General features: G+C 42.8%; 1 protein-coding gene across 1 annotated transcript; it reads left to right on the forward strand.

The window, feature by feature from the left end:
- Window positions 1-1,159: 1,159 nt before the first annotated feature.
- LOC141646083 (putative 2-oxoglutarate-dependent dioxygenase SLC1) lies at window positions 1,160-3,678 on the forward strand. The gene is made up of 4 exons (XM_074454153.1): window positions 1,160-1,505; window positions 1,765-2,012; window positions 2,648-2,993; window positions 3,185-3,678. Exons 1-4 carry the CDS (start codon window positions 1,221-1,223, stop codon window positions 3,428-3,430), a joined length of 1,125 nt encoding a protein of 374 aa, XP_074310254.1. The 5' UTR covers window positions 1,160-1,220; the 3' UTR covers window positions 3,431-3,678.
- The last annotated feature ends 12,183 nt before the right edge of the window (window positions 3,679-15,861 follow it).

A 15,861-nucleotide genomic window follows, 5' to 3' on the forward strand; every position in this document is an offset into this window, starting at 1 on the left:
TTACCTTTGGTTTGGATGAAAGGGAGTATGTGTGACTTTGATAAATTTCAAAAGCTTCGATAACTCAACAGCCATATAGTGTCCGAACAAGGTTTACCTAATCCGTGTCAACATATAATAAGTACTTCAAACAGAGATAGAATAGTCCAAGTAACCTAGTAATAGAAATAACTATAATAGTTGGACCTCAACCATCACATTAAGATTTTGGTTGAGATGGTTCATCTATCACCTAGATGATGTGAACTTTCAAGAAAATTTATCAGGGTGCTGTAGTGAACCCTCCCAAACCTTACATCTAGAACCGTATAATTATTTTCTACACGTAAACATATTAGATCTATTACTAAGTGGTTGTTCTGCTGTACTGTTGTACACATGTACATAGTACAATAATAACATTGCCCCATTGGCTCGACATCTCCCCGAAGGCAGTACGCCCCTATGTTGAATCAGTAACAAGTAGTACTCGTATGGCTGTCTGACCCATAACCAAAAATAAAAAATTGTGAGCACATAATTGATTAACAATTCATTCGCCGTATAAGAAGCGTAAACCATTCAATAAATCCGGTTCTGATTTATTCCAACCATATTTGAAAGACATACAACAGTAAATTTTGACTCAATTAAAAAACTAGAAAATCTGTCATACAAAAAGGTCCTACCAAAACGAGCATTTTATACAAAAAGTCAAGGAAGTTTGCATCTACTAGGAACTTATAAAATATGCAGGAGAGATAACTACTTCAAGGAGAATTAACAAGAAGCAAGTAGAGAAACCTGGAGACCCCACAAACTCACGCTTTGACCCCAAATAAAGTCAACGGTGTTGCTAAATAGGAACCATTACTTCTACTTATTTCCTTTATTTTACATATCCTGCTCAAAACCAAAACTGGTAGTAAAGTTGTGGCCCTGACCTACTCTTCCTAAGACACCCTTATAAATACAATGCTGCATTTTCAGAAATCTCAAAAATCTCATTTCATTTTATGCATTCATCTCCCAAAAAGAAAGGTACAAATCATGTCGGTTTTGACTTCCCCTTTCACTCAATTATAAACATATATTATTCTATGAGACGGTCTCGTGAAAAGATCAACAAGAAACACAAACTCTTATATTAATATGAGACTGTCTTAGTTGTTTTAAATAATATCATAGCTAATTTGTCTTATTTTTCTCTAAATGCATGTCACAGGGTGCTCAGGTACACAATGTCTCCCTCTATCTCACATACAACAGAAAAGACGATGAATGATGTCCACTCTGAAACAAAATTTCATAAAGGAGTGAAGCATCTACATGAAAATGGTATTGAAAAAGTTCCAAGAAAATACATACTGCCAATCTCAGATCGTCCAAACACTGGAAAAGAACAACATTCTAATAGAACAAACATCAGACTTCCAGTGTTAGATTTCGCTGAACTGCAAGGCCCTAATCGGTCACAACTTCTCAATGCCCTTGCAAATGCCTGTGAACAATATGGTTTCTTTCAGGTGGGTTAACTACAATATTTACATTACCAAAAACATACTCTACTCTGTTAGTTACAGAATTCAAACTATATGCATCAAAGTTAGAGCACATGAACTATGGATGTGCGCTAACCTAGCAGGTAAAATCATAGAATGGTAGTACTTATGACGGGTTCAAAATCCGCCAGTATCAGTCCATTGTAGCTCCCTTTACACCAAAAAAAAAAAAAAAAAGTTACAAGCATACAACTAACCAATTTTATTGCATATTCTAACGTAGGTAGTGAATCATGGCATACCCATAGACATTATAAACAGTATGATTCGTCTCTGCAAGAGTTTTTTTGAGCTCCCTTTTGAAGAGAGATCCAACTACATGTCACCAGACATGAAAACACAAGCTAGATATGGAACAAGCTTTAATCAAAGCAAAGATGGTGTTTTCTACTGGAGAGATTTTCTCAAGGTTGTTTGTCATCCTTTACCAGATGGCCACTGTCACTGGCCTTCCTCGCCACGAGACCTAAGGTTTGTAAAGCTAGTTTGTTACCGAGTATTAAGTTAAATTATATTCAGGTCTCTAAAAAGAAAAGTACTACCATGGATGGATATTTGAACATGGTAATGGAAAATATTTCACGAAACAGATACTGAGGTATGGTGTCAACAACATTACCCCAGTGCCTCAATAGCTCCCGCAAATTGCGAGGTAAGGGGATTCAGATGTATGCAGTCTTACCGGATAAGTTTTTTTTTTTTTAATCACCAACAGGATAAGTTAGTGCTGTATTATGCAACAAACTCAAATAAAAAATTTTAGACTCGTAGTTCTTCTACAGTAAAATTACCGAAATTAGGGGTCCCACATCCTCATTAATGCCTTTGCTACTGATCATTACCATTGCCTTGATAGTTGACATTACCTTACCAAACAAATCTTACGGGTAATATGAGGACCACAAATCTTTTTTGCCATCCTACAAGAAGAAAAACTAGAGGCTTCTAGTTGCCTCTATAGATTAGGAATAAAAATGTAAGCAAACGCGGCTGAAAAGCTTTACCGCACTAGTGGTCTTACCCGGCTCGAATCCAGATAAAACCGGATGGTATACACCAGGAAAAAAAAAAAAAAAAAAGGCTAACAGTCCACGTCTTTTTTACAGGAAACAAGCAATGGCTTACGCAAAGGAAACAAGAAACCTGTTCCTGATGCTGATGGAGGCCATCCTAGAAAGCCTTGGACTGATAGACAAAGAAATAGATGTGACAGAAGAAAATGATATATTGCAAGAATTCAAAGAGGGGAGTCAAATAATGGTGGCCAACTGCTACCCACCATGCCCACAACCTGATCTCACTCTAGGGATGCCACCACACTCCGATTACGGCTTCCTCACCCTTCTTTTGCAGGATGAAGTCAAGGGTTTACAATTACACTATGAAGGAAAATGGTTAACAGTTGAACCCATACCAAATGCTTTTGTTGTAAATATTGGAGACCATCTAGAGGTAAATTCTTTCATCAACTAAGCACAACAGATTAGGAAAGAAAAAAAAAAAAACTTAAATTCGTCCATCCTTTAAGCAAGGACCGTACTGGTGCAAACAGATTTCGAACCACCACCAAAAGACTTTAGCACTTCACATCTTCAAAGATGAAGTAACTAACAGCTATCCTTAACATGGTTCTTTCTTTACAGATATTTACCAATGGAAGGTACAAAAGCGTGCTGCACAGAGTTATAGTGAATCAAGAGAAAACGCGTGTTACACTAGCTTCACTGCACAGTCTTCCTTTTGAGCATATAATTCAGCCTTCGCCCAAACTTATTAACGAAGACAATCCAAGACGCTACAAGGACACAAACTTTGCTCAGTTTCTGGAGTATATATCATCATGTGAACCAAAGAAGAAGGAATTTCTTGAGTCGATAAGACTTAGTTAAGTTGCATATATGGGTTCTAAAGACCGCAACTATACCGATAAATATTTTTTATTTCTTTTAAAGTGAATTACAGTAAATTAACCAGCAAAACAAATTTCATCTCGGAAGTTAAGGAGTATACTTGCATGAAAAATATTAAATGAAGAGAAGTGTATATGATTCCGTACTATTCTAAGTCAACTATGCATATATATTCCTAGTTAATCGCTACGGGAGTTCCTCTTAACCTTCAAGTGGTTTTCTTTGAATAATAAAATGTGAAAGTCATGCTCATCAGCAAGCCTAGACAGACATGTGCAAGAAGTACTGTTTTGAATAACACCAATCATACATAATACATAAATAAAATATATACTTTAAATATCAACCGCCATACCCATACACAACCGAGTTATAAAGGTTTTTGAGTTTACTACGACCGCTTTTTAACAAGTTTTAAGGCGGCATTAACCCCATTAAGCAAGAGTAGGACTGCCACAAGCTCGCAACCAATACCGCCACCGAAACCGAGATTTAATACTATGAACTAATTAAAATCGCAACATTTGCTCCTTTGGTCCTAAAAAGATTGATCACCTTATCATCTTAGCTAATCCCAACATATATACTTTATCCCTTTCTATACATGTAGGCTAAAATCAAAATACACTCCTAATACCTCAATCAAAAGAAAACAAAGTAAGCATATCAGCAAAGCAATGCACGACACAGAGCATAACTCATAGTTGATAAAAGTAGAATAATTATCATACTAAGAAACTAAAGGCCGGATGCAGGAACATACAATACATTCATGCATTTCTCCACAAAAACCAAGTTAAAACAGAAAGAGTAATCAGATCTTTCTTTTTCTGTTTATTTGATGTACATGTTCCAATATTTGGCACTCCTTGCAAAATTACCTCTTGAAAAGACTACCACCCATAACAGTAAACAATCCAAAATAAGGATTTGACGACTTTCAGCAAGTTTCTAGCATCCCAAAAGTCTATAGGTATTCATGTATCACTGCTGACAAGATCGTTGTTGACAATAAAAAGATTGACGATAATATACATCAATAATAAATAGATCATACCCAGGTGGCTCTTAACGGGACTCTCCTTTCGAGTTTTTCCCCCTCCAGAGGCATTAGGCAAGGGGACCCCCTCTCCCCTTATCTCTTCATTTTGTGCATGGAAGCACTCTCAACTCTCATTCACCAGTCCTGTGACGACTCGGATTGGTCCCCTTTCCCCCTGGGCAAAGGTGGAGCCTCTTTCTCCCATCTTCTCTTTGCTGACGATATCCTCCTCTTTGGACGGGCTTCTGAAAGGAACCTTTGCGCCGTTCAGGACACTCTCCACACCTTCTGCTCTTCCTCTGGACAAAAAATCAATTTCTCCAAAAGCAAACTCCTTTTCTCCAAGCACACCTCAACCGATCATATTAACATGTTTGAAACTGCCCTTGGAATTAAAGCCACCTCTAATCTGGGCACCTACCTAGGATTCCCTCTCAAAGGGACCAAACCTAAAAAAGCTGATCTCAGACACATTATCGATGCGATCCAATCCAAACTTTCCAACTGGAAAACCAATTTCCTATCTAAAATTGGGAGGCTTTGCCTCATCAACTCCACTATTAACGCCATTCCCTCTCACTCCATGCAATGTGTTCGCCTCCCCTCCTCCATCCTTAGTGATATTGATAAGATTACAAGGTCTTTCCTTTGGTCGGGATCCTCCTCCAAAAAACTTCACCTCTCCAATTGGGATCTGGTGACCCTTCCCCTGACCCATGGGGGCCTCGGTGTCAAGGCTGCCCGGCCTCTCAGCGATGCTTATTCTATTAAACTCAGTTGGAACCTTCTACTTAACAAGAACTCTATGGCTTCCGTTGCTATTCGAAGCAAGTACCCGACTCCTTCTCCCTATTCCTTCCGTAAAGGCTCCCACATCTGGAAAAATGTGGGCGTGGGCTTCCCCCTCCTTCATGATCACATCATTTGGTCCATTGGTGATGGTGCTTCTATTTGCCTCTGGACTGATTGTTGGTCCTCCCTTGGGCCCCTCCGTGCGGTTATCCATGGCCCCCTCACCTCCTCTTCTTCCATTGCTAAACTGGATTCTATCATCTCTAATGGCGCTTGGAATCTTGATAGCCTTGACTTTGTCCTCCCTGCTGACGTGCTTAACGCCATTCTTGCCATTCCTCTCCCCTCCGCCTGCAAACCTGACCTCCTCACCACCTCCCTTGCCCCTAAAGATAAATTCTCGATTAGTTCTGCCTACTCCTCTCTCATTAACCTGAACAACCATCCCCCATCCTTCACTCCTTCCCTTGAGTGGATTTGGGACCTCCCTACCCTTCCAAAAATCAAGGTCTTCCTTTGGCTTGTGTGGTGGGACAAGTTACCACACAAGTTGACTCTTTTCAAAAGAAATATCATCCCCTCTCCGTCTTGCCTTTTGTGCCCCAATCCTTCCCTTGAGGAATCTTCTATCCACATCCTTCGCGATTGTAGTACCGCGACCTCCGTTTGGTCCCTCTTTAACGTTGACCATTCTTTCTTCTCCCCTGACCTCCAGCCTTGGATCCACGAGAATTGTACCTCTCGTAACTCGTCTTGGGCTACCCTTTTCTCCTTCGTCTTGTGGCGTCTTTGGGTTCAACGGTGTGACTCCACCTTTAAAGCTACCCCTTCCAGACCGTCCCTCCTCTTTCGAGATGCCACGGCCTCTCTTGCTTCATCCTGGACCTCTGCCTCGTCCCATTGCCTACCACCCTCCCTTCCCGTGACTAGCTCTGCCTCTTACTACCCTTGTAGTTGGGCCCTTCCCCCGCCTTGTTGGTTTAAAATCAACGTTGATGCGGCTTTCTCCCCCCTCTCCTCCCTTGCTTGTATTGGGTGTGTGGTCAGGAACGATTCTGGGTCTTGGGTACGGGGTTGGTCTAGTCGGTTACTTGCTCCTTCCCTCTTTGTTAGTGAAGTCTTAGCCATTAGGGAGGGTCTAAGAGCCGGCCTTGCGTCCATGGATAGTTTTATTATTGCCTCGGATTGCCTTAATGCGGTTACTACTATTTTGAGCAACGCTCAGCCTTGTGGCCAATTTGCTAATGTTATTCTTGAGTGTAGGGACCTTTTGGGAAGCTCCCCCCGGTTGAAGATCGTCTTTGAGAAGAGGTCGGCCAATGCCGTCGCGGATGCTCTCGCTAAAGCTGGTTTAGTTGATAGTAGTCCTAGTAATGGTTGTATTAATTGGGACGTTGCCCCTCCTTTCGTTCTTCGTTTATGTACTATTGACTTTGTTACGGCCATTGAGCCGCTACCTCCCGACCCCCCTCCTTGATGTAAACTGAACTCTCTGTTCTTGTGTTTGCTTTAATTTAAGTTCTCTTCATTCAAAAAAAAAAAAAAAAATAGATCATATCAAAATCTTTTGATTGTCACGTAGGAATCCGATGATCATTATTCCAAGGGTTTAACCAGTATAAAACTTCTGTAGAGCTCACTCAGTCATTTTTAACCTCAAACACAAGGGTTCAATCAGTACAAAACTGAGTAGTAACCTATTCTATTGATATACGACTGCATTTCTGGGAGTCAACTATTATGCATGTACGTTTCGACTTCACATTGACACTGACTAATACCAAGCTATCCGATTTATAGAGTTGGCCAACATCAAAATTGCCTTGTGGTTTCCAAGTAAAGCTGAGTTGGCATGGATCCTAGTCGCAACGTATTGACATTGACACTGACTAATACCAAGCTATCCGATTTATAGAGTTGGCCAACATCAAAATTGCCTTGTGGTTTCCAAGTAAAGCTGAGTTGGCATGGATCCTAGTCGCAACGTATTGACATTGACACTGACTAATACCAAGTAGTATTTAGTCAGGTTAGATATGCCTCCGTCAACTATATTACTACACTTTGGCCACAACAAACTTCATGACCGAATTACAAGGGTTTTGAAGGTCATTGGCTCATTGTAGCCGAATTTTGTGCAGTACGAGCTGCAATTAGCACATCGTGACCAAGAACACACTGTGAAAACCAAGTCCAAGATTAAGACTGTTATCCAAATTTAATACCAGACTAATCAGCCAGAATGTCTAGAAGGACGAGATATTACACTGGTATCTGATAACAATATAGCTGTTCACTGGTATTTCAAGTGATAGGCTATGAATTCTACAGAGAGAAATAGAGATGGAAGAGAATGATTATATTAATTTCAGGATGAATGAAATACAGATGCATATGCTCTTTATATAGTAGAGGAATGACTTGGTGGCTACTCCACTATAGATAACTACAATCAATTATTTAATTATAGTAAAATCCTAAATGAAGATGCTCTCCACCAACGGTGCACATGGTTGGAGGTTTTCCTTGTTTGTCCTTTTCCTCATTTCATAATTAGTGTACCAGAATTTGTTATGACCTCACCCTTTGCACTGTCAGCTTGATACTGTAACACCCCCATACTCCGAGTGCCTTACCAGGACCACTCAGGTATGAAGACATCACCATCTCGGTTGCCCGAGGCATGATAATCAAATAGACAAAACAGAAACAACATTTATTATAAGTAGTTTAATGAATAAGTACAATCCTCGAAACCAAACTGAAAGTACAATACATTATTCCAAACTATCGTTTCTCAATGAAAAGTAAATAAAACTAAACTACAAAGCGGAAGACTCTATCGTCATGTCGTGGCCATCCCAGCCTATCCCAAAGATCATCTCTATACTGTTCAATATCGCTCACCATCCCCGAATGGATCACCGCAGTTTTACAAAACAACACCGGTCAAGTACTAATCACACAATCAACATAGTTAACAACAATAAGACAAACAGGCAATTTGAACCGCACACACACACACGCACATCCAACCAATCGTCTCGATCATCGATCGTCCCACTTTGGACCCGCCGCGTGGGGGACGCGGCCGTTCCCACCTAAGCCCCGCTCATCATACGAGCGATAACCCTGTCCATTAATGTGCACATCCCCTTTCGTGGCGGGTTCCACGAAGGGCGAAACTAGGGCGTGAGATCACTCCCGCAAGTGACCCCACTCAGCCGAGAACGCATCTCGAGAACCATAGACAACCAATCACCACCACAATCACAATCACAATCAACATATCAAATAACTAACTACAGCACATCACCAATATCCCATTATGGGACTAATCGAGTAGGAAATCCTACCCGGAAAGCACAACACTGAGACGGTATCTACAAATTTTGTCTCAAAACGCCTCTTCTATGAACTCTCCTCCTACCATACAACACATAGATACTACTATTCAATTACTATTCATAAAAACCCCCAATTCCTAAATTAGGGTTTCACTAATCTTAACAAAACATTATATAAATTACATTAAAAGCTTACCCTCGACGCAAGGAATCCAACGACACAAACTACGATGCAAACCGACCGTCTGAACTCCGGGAATTGTCAAGAACGCGATTAGGAAGAAGACAAGTTGCTTTCTCTCTTAAACAGGTTTTAGGTTTTGTAAAAAGTGATTTAGAACAAAGACGAATTGGTTTAAATACCTTAATCGCGTAATTAACAAAACCCGAGAAAACTTCCCCGTAAAACCGGACACTCGATCGAGTACCCAAGGTACTCGATCGAGTACCCCCTTACTCGATCGAGTGCCCCCGCTACTCGATCGAGTGCCCAACAGTCGAAACTATTTTATTTCGCAACATACCCTTACTCGACAGAGTAAGGGCTACTCGATAGAGTACCCCCAAGACCATAAATACGGAGTATTACAGTCTTCCCTCCTTAAAAGGAACTTCGTCCCCGAAGTTCAAACCACTACTAAACAAAGGTACTCCCATAAGCTTCCCGACTCGAAGGTCAAAATAACACAACGTAAAACATGCTACTAACCCAACTTATCCCGACAAACATACCGACACAACATATATAAAAAGGGGGTGTAAAAACTTTTAAAAACTCTCGCGATCATCTCCTATCCCCCTAAAAGAAACAAGGTTACGTCCCCGTAACCATACATACCTGATCAAAAAGGAAAGGGTAACGCTCTTTCATGATATCCTCCGCCTCCCATGTAGCTTCCTCAGTCTCATGGTTAGACCAAAGGATCTTAAGCAAAACTGTCTCACCACTCCTGGTCTTTCTAACTTTTCGGTCTAGGATCTGCTTAGGCATCTCAAGGTATGATAAAGACTCATCCAGCTCTAAGCTCTCTGCCTCCAACACATGTGACGGGTCACTCACATACTTCCGCAGCTGCGATACATGAAACACATTATGCACTCTCTCCAAAGCAGCCGGTAAAGCTAAACGATAAGCCACTTCCCCAACTCGCTCTAAGATCTCATAAGGCCCTATAAACTTCTGGCTTAGCTTGCCTTTCTTCCCAAATCTCATAACTCCTCGCATAGGAGACACTTTCAGAAGAACCTTGTCCCCAACCTGAAACTCTATGTCCCGACGATGTAGATCCGCATAACTCTTCGTCGATCCGAGCCGCTCTCATCCGTTCCCCGATCATCTTAATCTGTTCCACCATCTCATGCACCATCTCTGGTCCTAAAACTATCGCCAAAGACTATCGTCCCAACAGATCGGACTCCTACATCTCCTCCCATACAAAGCCTCAAACGGTGCCATACCAATACGGTGTGATAGCCGTTGTTGTAAGAAAACTCTATTAAGTCCAACCTCTGCTCCCGGCCTACCACCAAAATCCATCACACAAGCTCGCAACATATCCTCAAGAGTCTTGATTGTTCTCTCGTCTGCCCATCGTCGCAGGATGAAATCGTACTCATCTTCAAAGTGTTCCCAACGATTCCCGCAACTCCTTCCAAAACCTTGATATAAACCTCGCATCTCTGTCGGACACTATGTCCTTAGGGACTCCATGTAACTTAAGCACGTTCTTTCGATAGGCCATAGCCAGTTGTGCCTTAGTCCATGTATCTTTCATTGGAACAAAGTGAGTGACTTGGTCAACCGATCCACTATCACCCAAATCATATTGTTACCTTGTTGACTCTTGGGTAAACCCACAATGAAATCCATGGAAATGGATTCCCACTTCCACTCAGGCACCTCCAAAGACCGAACCTTACCTTGTGGTCTTCTCTGTTCCCCTTTAACTCTCTGGCATGTCAAACAACGGGACACAAACTCGGCTGTCTCTTTCTTCATCCAAGGCCACCAAAACGTTTTCTTCAAATCTTTGTAAAGCTTGTCTCCACCCGGATGAACTGAATATGGTGTGCAATGCGCTTCGGTCATGATTGTCTTTTTCAACTCCTCGTCATTAGGAACACACCACCTACCATCAAACCTCAAGCTACCATCGGTATGAATGGAAAACCGGGACACTGTCCCTTTCTCTACTCAAGCTCTCCACTCCACTATCTTAGGATCCAAAGCCTGTTTACCTCGAATATCATCATAAAACTCCATGTGTCTTTGTCATATCACCCATAGCATCTCCTTTCGCATCATATGAATCCCAAAGCTCGCTACCTCATCCCTCAGCCTCATCAAAGATAGAGCTGTACACAAGGAATGTACACTCTTTCTACTCAAAGCATCAGCAACAACATTGGCCTTTCCTTCATGGTAGATGATTTCCATGTCATAATCACCAATCAGCTCCATCCACCTCCTCTGTCTCATGTTCAACTCCTTCTGCGTGAAGATGTACTTGAGACTCTTGTGATCAGAAAATACCTTAAAGATTGCTCCATAAAGGTAGTGCCTCCAAATCTTGAGAGCAAACACCACTGCACCCAACTCCAGGTCATGAGTAGGGTAATTCTCCTCATAAGGCTTCAACTGCCTAGAAGCATAGGCGATCACTTTACCATTCTGCATCAACACACATCCCAACCCATTCTTCGAGGCATCGGTATAGACCTCGAAATTCTCGCTCCCTTCAGGCAATGCCAAGACAGGAGCTGTGGTCAAACGCTCCTTTAAGGTTTGGAACGCCGTCTCACAACTCTCATCCCAACGAAACCTGTTCTCTTTCCTCATCAACGCTGTCATTGGTCTAGCTATCTTGGAGAAATCTTTCACGAACCGTCTGTAGTATCCAGCTAAACCCAAGAAACTCCTCACCTCAGCAACGTTCTTTGGTGCTTCCCACTTTGTCACAGCCTCAATCTTCGCCGGATCCACAGCTACCCCATCTTTAGAGATTACATGCCCCAGAAAAGCAACTTTCTCTAACCAGAACTCACACTTGGACAGCTTAGCATACAACTCATGATCCCTCAAAGTCTGCAACACGATCCTCAGATGCTCCTCATGCTCCTCCTTAGTCTTAGAGTAGACCAAGATGTCATCGATAAACACTACTACGAATCGATCCAAGAACGTCAAGATCCTATTCATCAAATCCATAAACACTGCCGGCGCATTAGACAACCCAAATGGCATCACCACATACTCATAATGGCCATACCTCGACGTGAAAGCTGTCTTCGGTATGTCCACATCTCTAATCTTCACCTGATGGTACCCCGACCTCAAATCAATCTTAGAAAAGACTGTTGCACCGCTCAACTGATCAAACAGGTCATCTATCCTTGGCAAAGGATACTTGTTCTTTATCGTCACACGGTTCGCTCCGGTAATCTATGCATAACCTCAAAGTTCCATCCTTCTTCTTCACGAACGTAGGCGGGTGCTCTCAAGGCGATACACTTGGTCTAATGTACCCCTTCTCTATCAAATCATCCAACTGTCTCCTAAGTTCCTCCATCTCCTTAGGACCCATACGGTACGGTGCCTTAGAGATTGGCCCCGTCCCCGGCTTCAACTCAACGGTGAAATCTATCTCCCTCTTCGGTGGCAACCGGAATCTCCTCGGAAAGACATCTCGCAAACTCTCCCACCAGGTATCTCATCAATCTAGGGCTCTCTATCCGGTCATCTCTCACATGGCACAAAATCAGAGGACATCCCTTCCTCAGATACGACTTCAAAGTGACAAATTGCAATCAACTTAACTTTGGGTTTGACTAGAAACCCACGGTAAGACACACTTACACCCTTAGGACCTCTTAGGGACACTTTCTTTTGATGACAGTCTATCTTAGCCTTATACTTTCCTAACCAATCCATCCCAACTATCATCTCAAAACCATTAAAAGGAAACTCTAGCAAGTCTACGGGGAAATCGACTTGCCCAACTATCAAAGATACATCTCTAAACAACCTCCCACACGATCTGAGACTCACCCGAAGGTATGAAAACTTGCTCCCTAACAGACTCATATACTCTCAAACCCAACTGTTTTACATGACTCGAAGACACAAACGATTGAGAAGCCCCCGAATCAAACAAAACAAACGTAGGAATACCATTAACAAGGAATGTACCGGTGATAACGTGCGCATCCTCCTCGTTGCCTTCTTGTCCATCATGAACAACTTGCCATCGGTCTTCGCCCACCTCCTGGACAAGATTAGGCGATGCGGTCGGCTTAGCACCCGACCCTTGATTGTTGTTGTTGTTCATCGGTGTCTTCGCATAAGAATTACCGCCGTTGCGGTTGCCTCCACTCGATAGCTCGACCTCCCGGTTTGGCCATGATCCCGGTGATGCATTGCTTGCAAAGCTCGCGCAGGTCTCCGAAAGGATCCCGGTGCGCTCGTGCACTCATGTCTCTTGTGGCCTACGCCACCACAACCAAAGCAGTCACTCCCATTTGTTGCTCACACTCCCACGACCTCGCCCAAAGGAAGTTCCAAAGACTAAACCGGACCCAAAAGAAAATCCCTTAGATTGATTGTGGTTGCCTTTCTTGAAATTAGATTGGCCACCACCCTCGCTCTCGGACTTCCTCTTCTCTCCACCCGATCTCTCCGAGCCATCTCCACTAGCCTCTCGGCTCTCCCGGCCCTCTCATATGCTTCCTTCACATCGTAAGGACTCCCACGGGTAACTTATCCATAATTTTCGTGGTTAGCCCTCTCTCAAACCTCAAAGCGAGATTCTCCTCACTCAAACCCATATCCTCAAGATATATCTGGATTTCTCATTGAACCGCCTGTAGTACTCAGCCACGAGACATCTCACCGTCATCTTAAACTTGTCGAACTCCTCTCTCAACTTACTCCTCACATGTTCAGGTACGAACTCCTTCCTCACACCCTACGAAACTCCTCCCAAGGTATAGCAGGTAACCCCTGGTTGGTATATATCTCCTTGGCACTCACTTTTACTGAATCCCACCATTTGCACCAGTGCCTCCCTCGGATAGAATGCGGCTGATCCACTCTCATCTCATCGGGACAAACGAACTAAATCTAGTATGTTCTCCATCTCCCTCACCAACTATCAAGATGGTTAGGCTCCTCAACCCCCTTGTACTCCTTCGGGTTAAACCTCGCAATATAGAGGCTGACTTTAGCATGGTCAACCTCCTTCTCCTTACTCTTATCCTTGTCCTCATTCACTCTCTTCGGGGTCTCGTAAGAGCGTCCGGTGCTCTAACATCTTGACGATGTCATCCGTAGTCATAACCTCAGCTCTCGCGTACAAAGCATTTCTCTTGGGCGGCATCTTGAAGCTATATAAGAAAGGGATAAACATAAACACGCGTACTAAACCTCAAAACACGAAAACGCGCTGCACAGGACCTACTCGATCGAGTATCCAAACCCACTCGATCGAGTAACGGGCTACTCGATCGAGTGCCCCCATGTACTCGATCGAGTACCCAAACTCCAGAACCAAACAGACCTTCTGATCTCTAACCCACTCGATCGAGTATCTAGGCTACTCGATCGAGTGATTTCTACTCGATCGAGTACCCCTAGTTACTCGATCGAGTGCCCCAAAACTCGATTCTGGACTCAAAATCGTTAAAAACCTACCCGATCGAGTCAGCCTTACTCGATCAAGTACCCCCCCCCCCCCCCAAAACGTAAGAGCTACCCGCATATTACGTCGTATACTAACATGCTAACTTTATAAAATCACATGCTATCTGAATACATATGCTACGCATCTATTCTACTATCAACAATATCAACTCATCATGCTATTAAAGCCACATCATAAATCATTCAACATGTTATCATCTCATTAACATGTTCCACATATCATTTTCTTTCACATGCTCAACTTCCTATTTCAACACCAAACATTCAACACACTTCATCACTTTGTTGCACAAATTAAACAAACACACAGACGACTCAACAAACACGTTCCCATGTGACCGGTTCAAAGTTGTAGGGCGACCCCCGCGACTTTAGGACGTCTCCCAAGCCTTTGCACTAGCTCCTACAACTTTTACCCCGGGTTCATTTTAATTGACTCCCTATGTTCATTAAGTTCATTGGTTACGGGTTTCGGGATCGTCGCTCCGATACCATTTGTAACACCCCATACTCCGAGTGCCTTACCAGGACCACTCAGGTATGAAGACATCACCATCTCGGTTGCCCGAGGCATGATAATCAAATAGACAAAACAGAAACAACATTTATTATAAGTAGTTTAATGAATAAGTACAATCCTCGAAACCAAACTGAAAGTACAATACATTATTCCAAACTATCTGTTCTCAACTGAAAAGTAAATAAAACTAAACTACAAATGGAAGACTCTATCGTCATGTCGTGGCCATCCCGGCCTATCCCAAAGTATCATCTCTATACTGTTCAATATCGCTCACCATCCCCGAATGGATCACCGCAGTTTTACAAAAAAAGACCGGGGGTCGTACTAATCACACAATCAACATAGTTAACAACAATAAGACAAACAGACGGTGAACCGCCACACACACACGCACATCCAACCAACCGTCTCAATCATCGATCGTCCACTGGACCACCCTGCGATGGGGGACCGGCCGTTCCCACCTAAGCCCCGCTCATCATACGAGCGATAACCCCGTCCATTAATGTGCACATCCCCTTTCGTGGCGGGTTCCACGAAGGGCGAAACTAGGGCGTGAGATCACTCCCGCAAGTGACCCCACTCAACCGAGAACGCATCTCGAGAACCATAGACAACCAATCACCATCACAATCACAATCACAATCAACATATCAAATAACTAACTACAAAGACATCACCAATATCCCATTATGGGACTAATACCGAGTAGGAAATCCTACCTGGAAAGCACAACACGCAGACGGTATCTACAATTTGTCTCAAAACGCCTCTTCTATGAACTCTCCTCCTACCATACAACACATAGATACTACTATTCAATTACTATTCATAAAAACCCCCAATTCCTAAATTAGGGTTTCACTAATCTTAACAAAACATTATATAAATTACATTAAAAGCTTACCCTCGACGCAAGGAATCCAACGACACAAACTACGATGCAAACCGACCGTCTGAACTCCGGGAATTGTCAAGAACGCGATTAGGAAGAAGACAAGTTGCTTT

This window comes from Silene latifolia, chromosome 3 (assembly GCF_048544455.1).
Source record: "Silene latifolia isolate original U9 population chromosome 3, ASM4854445v1, whole genome shotgun sequence".
NCBI classification, from domain to species: domain Eukaryota; kingdom Viridiplantae; phylum Streptophyta; class Magnoliopsida; order Caryophyllales; family Caryophyllaceae; genus Silene; species Silene latifolia.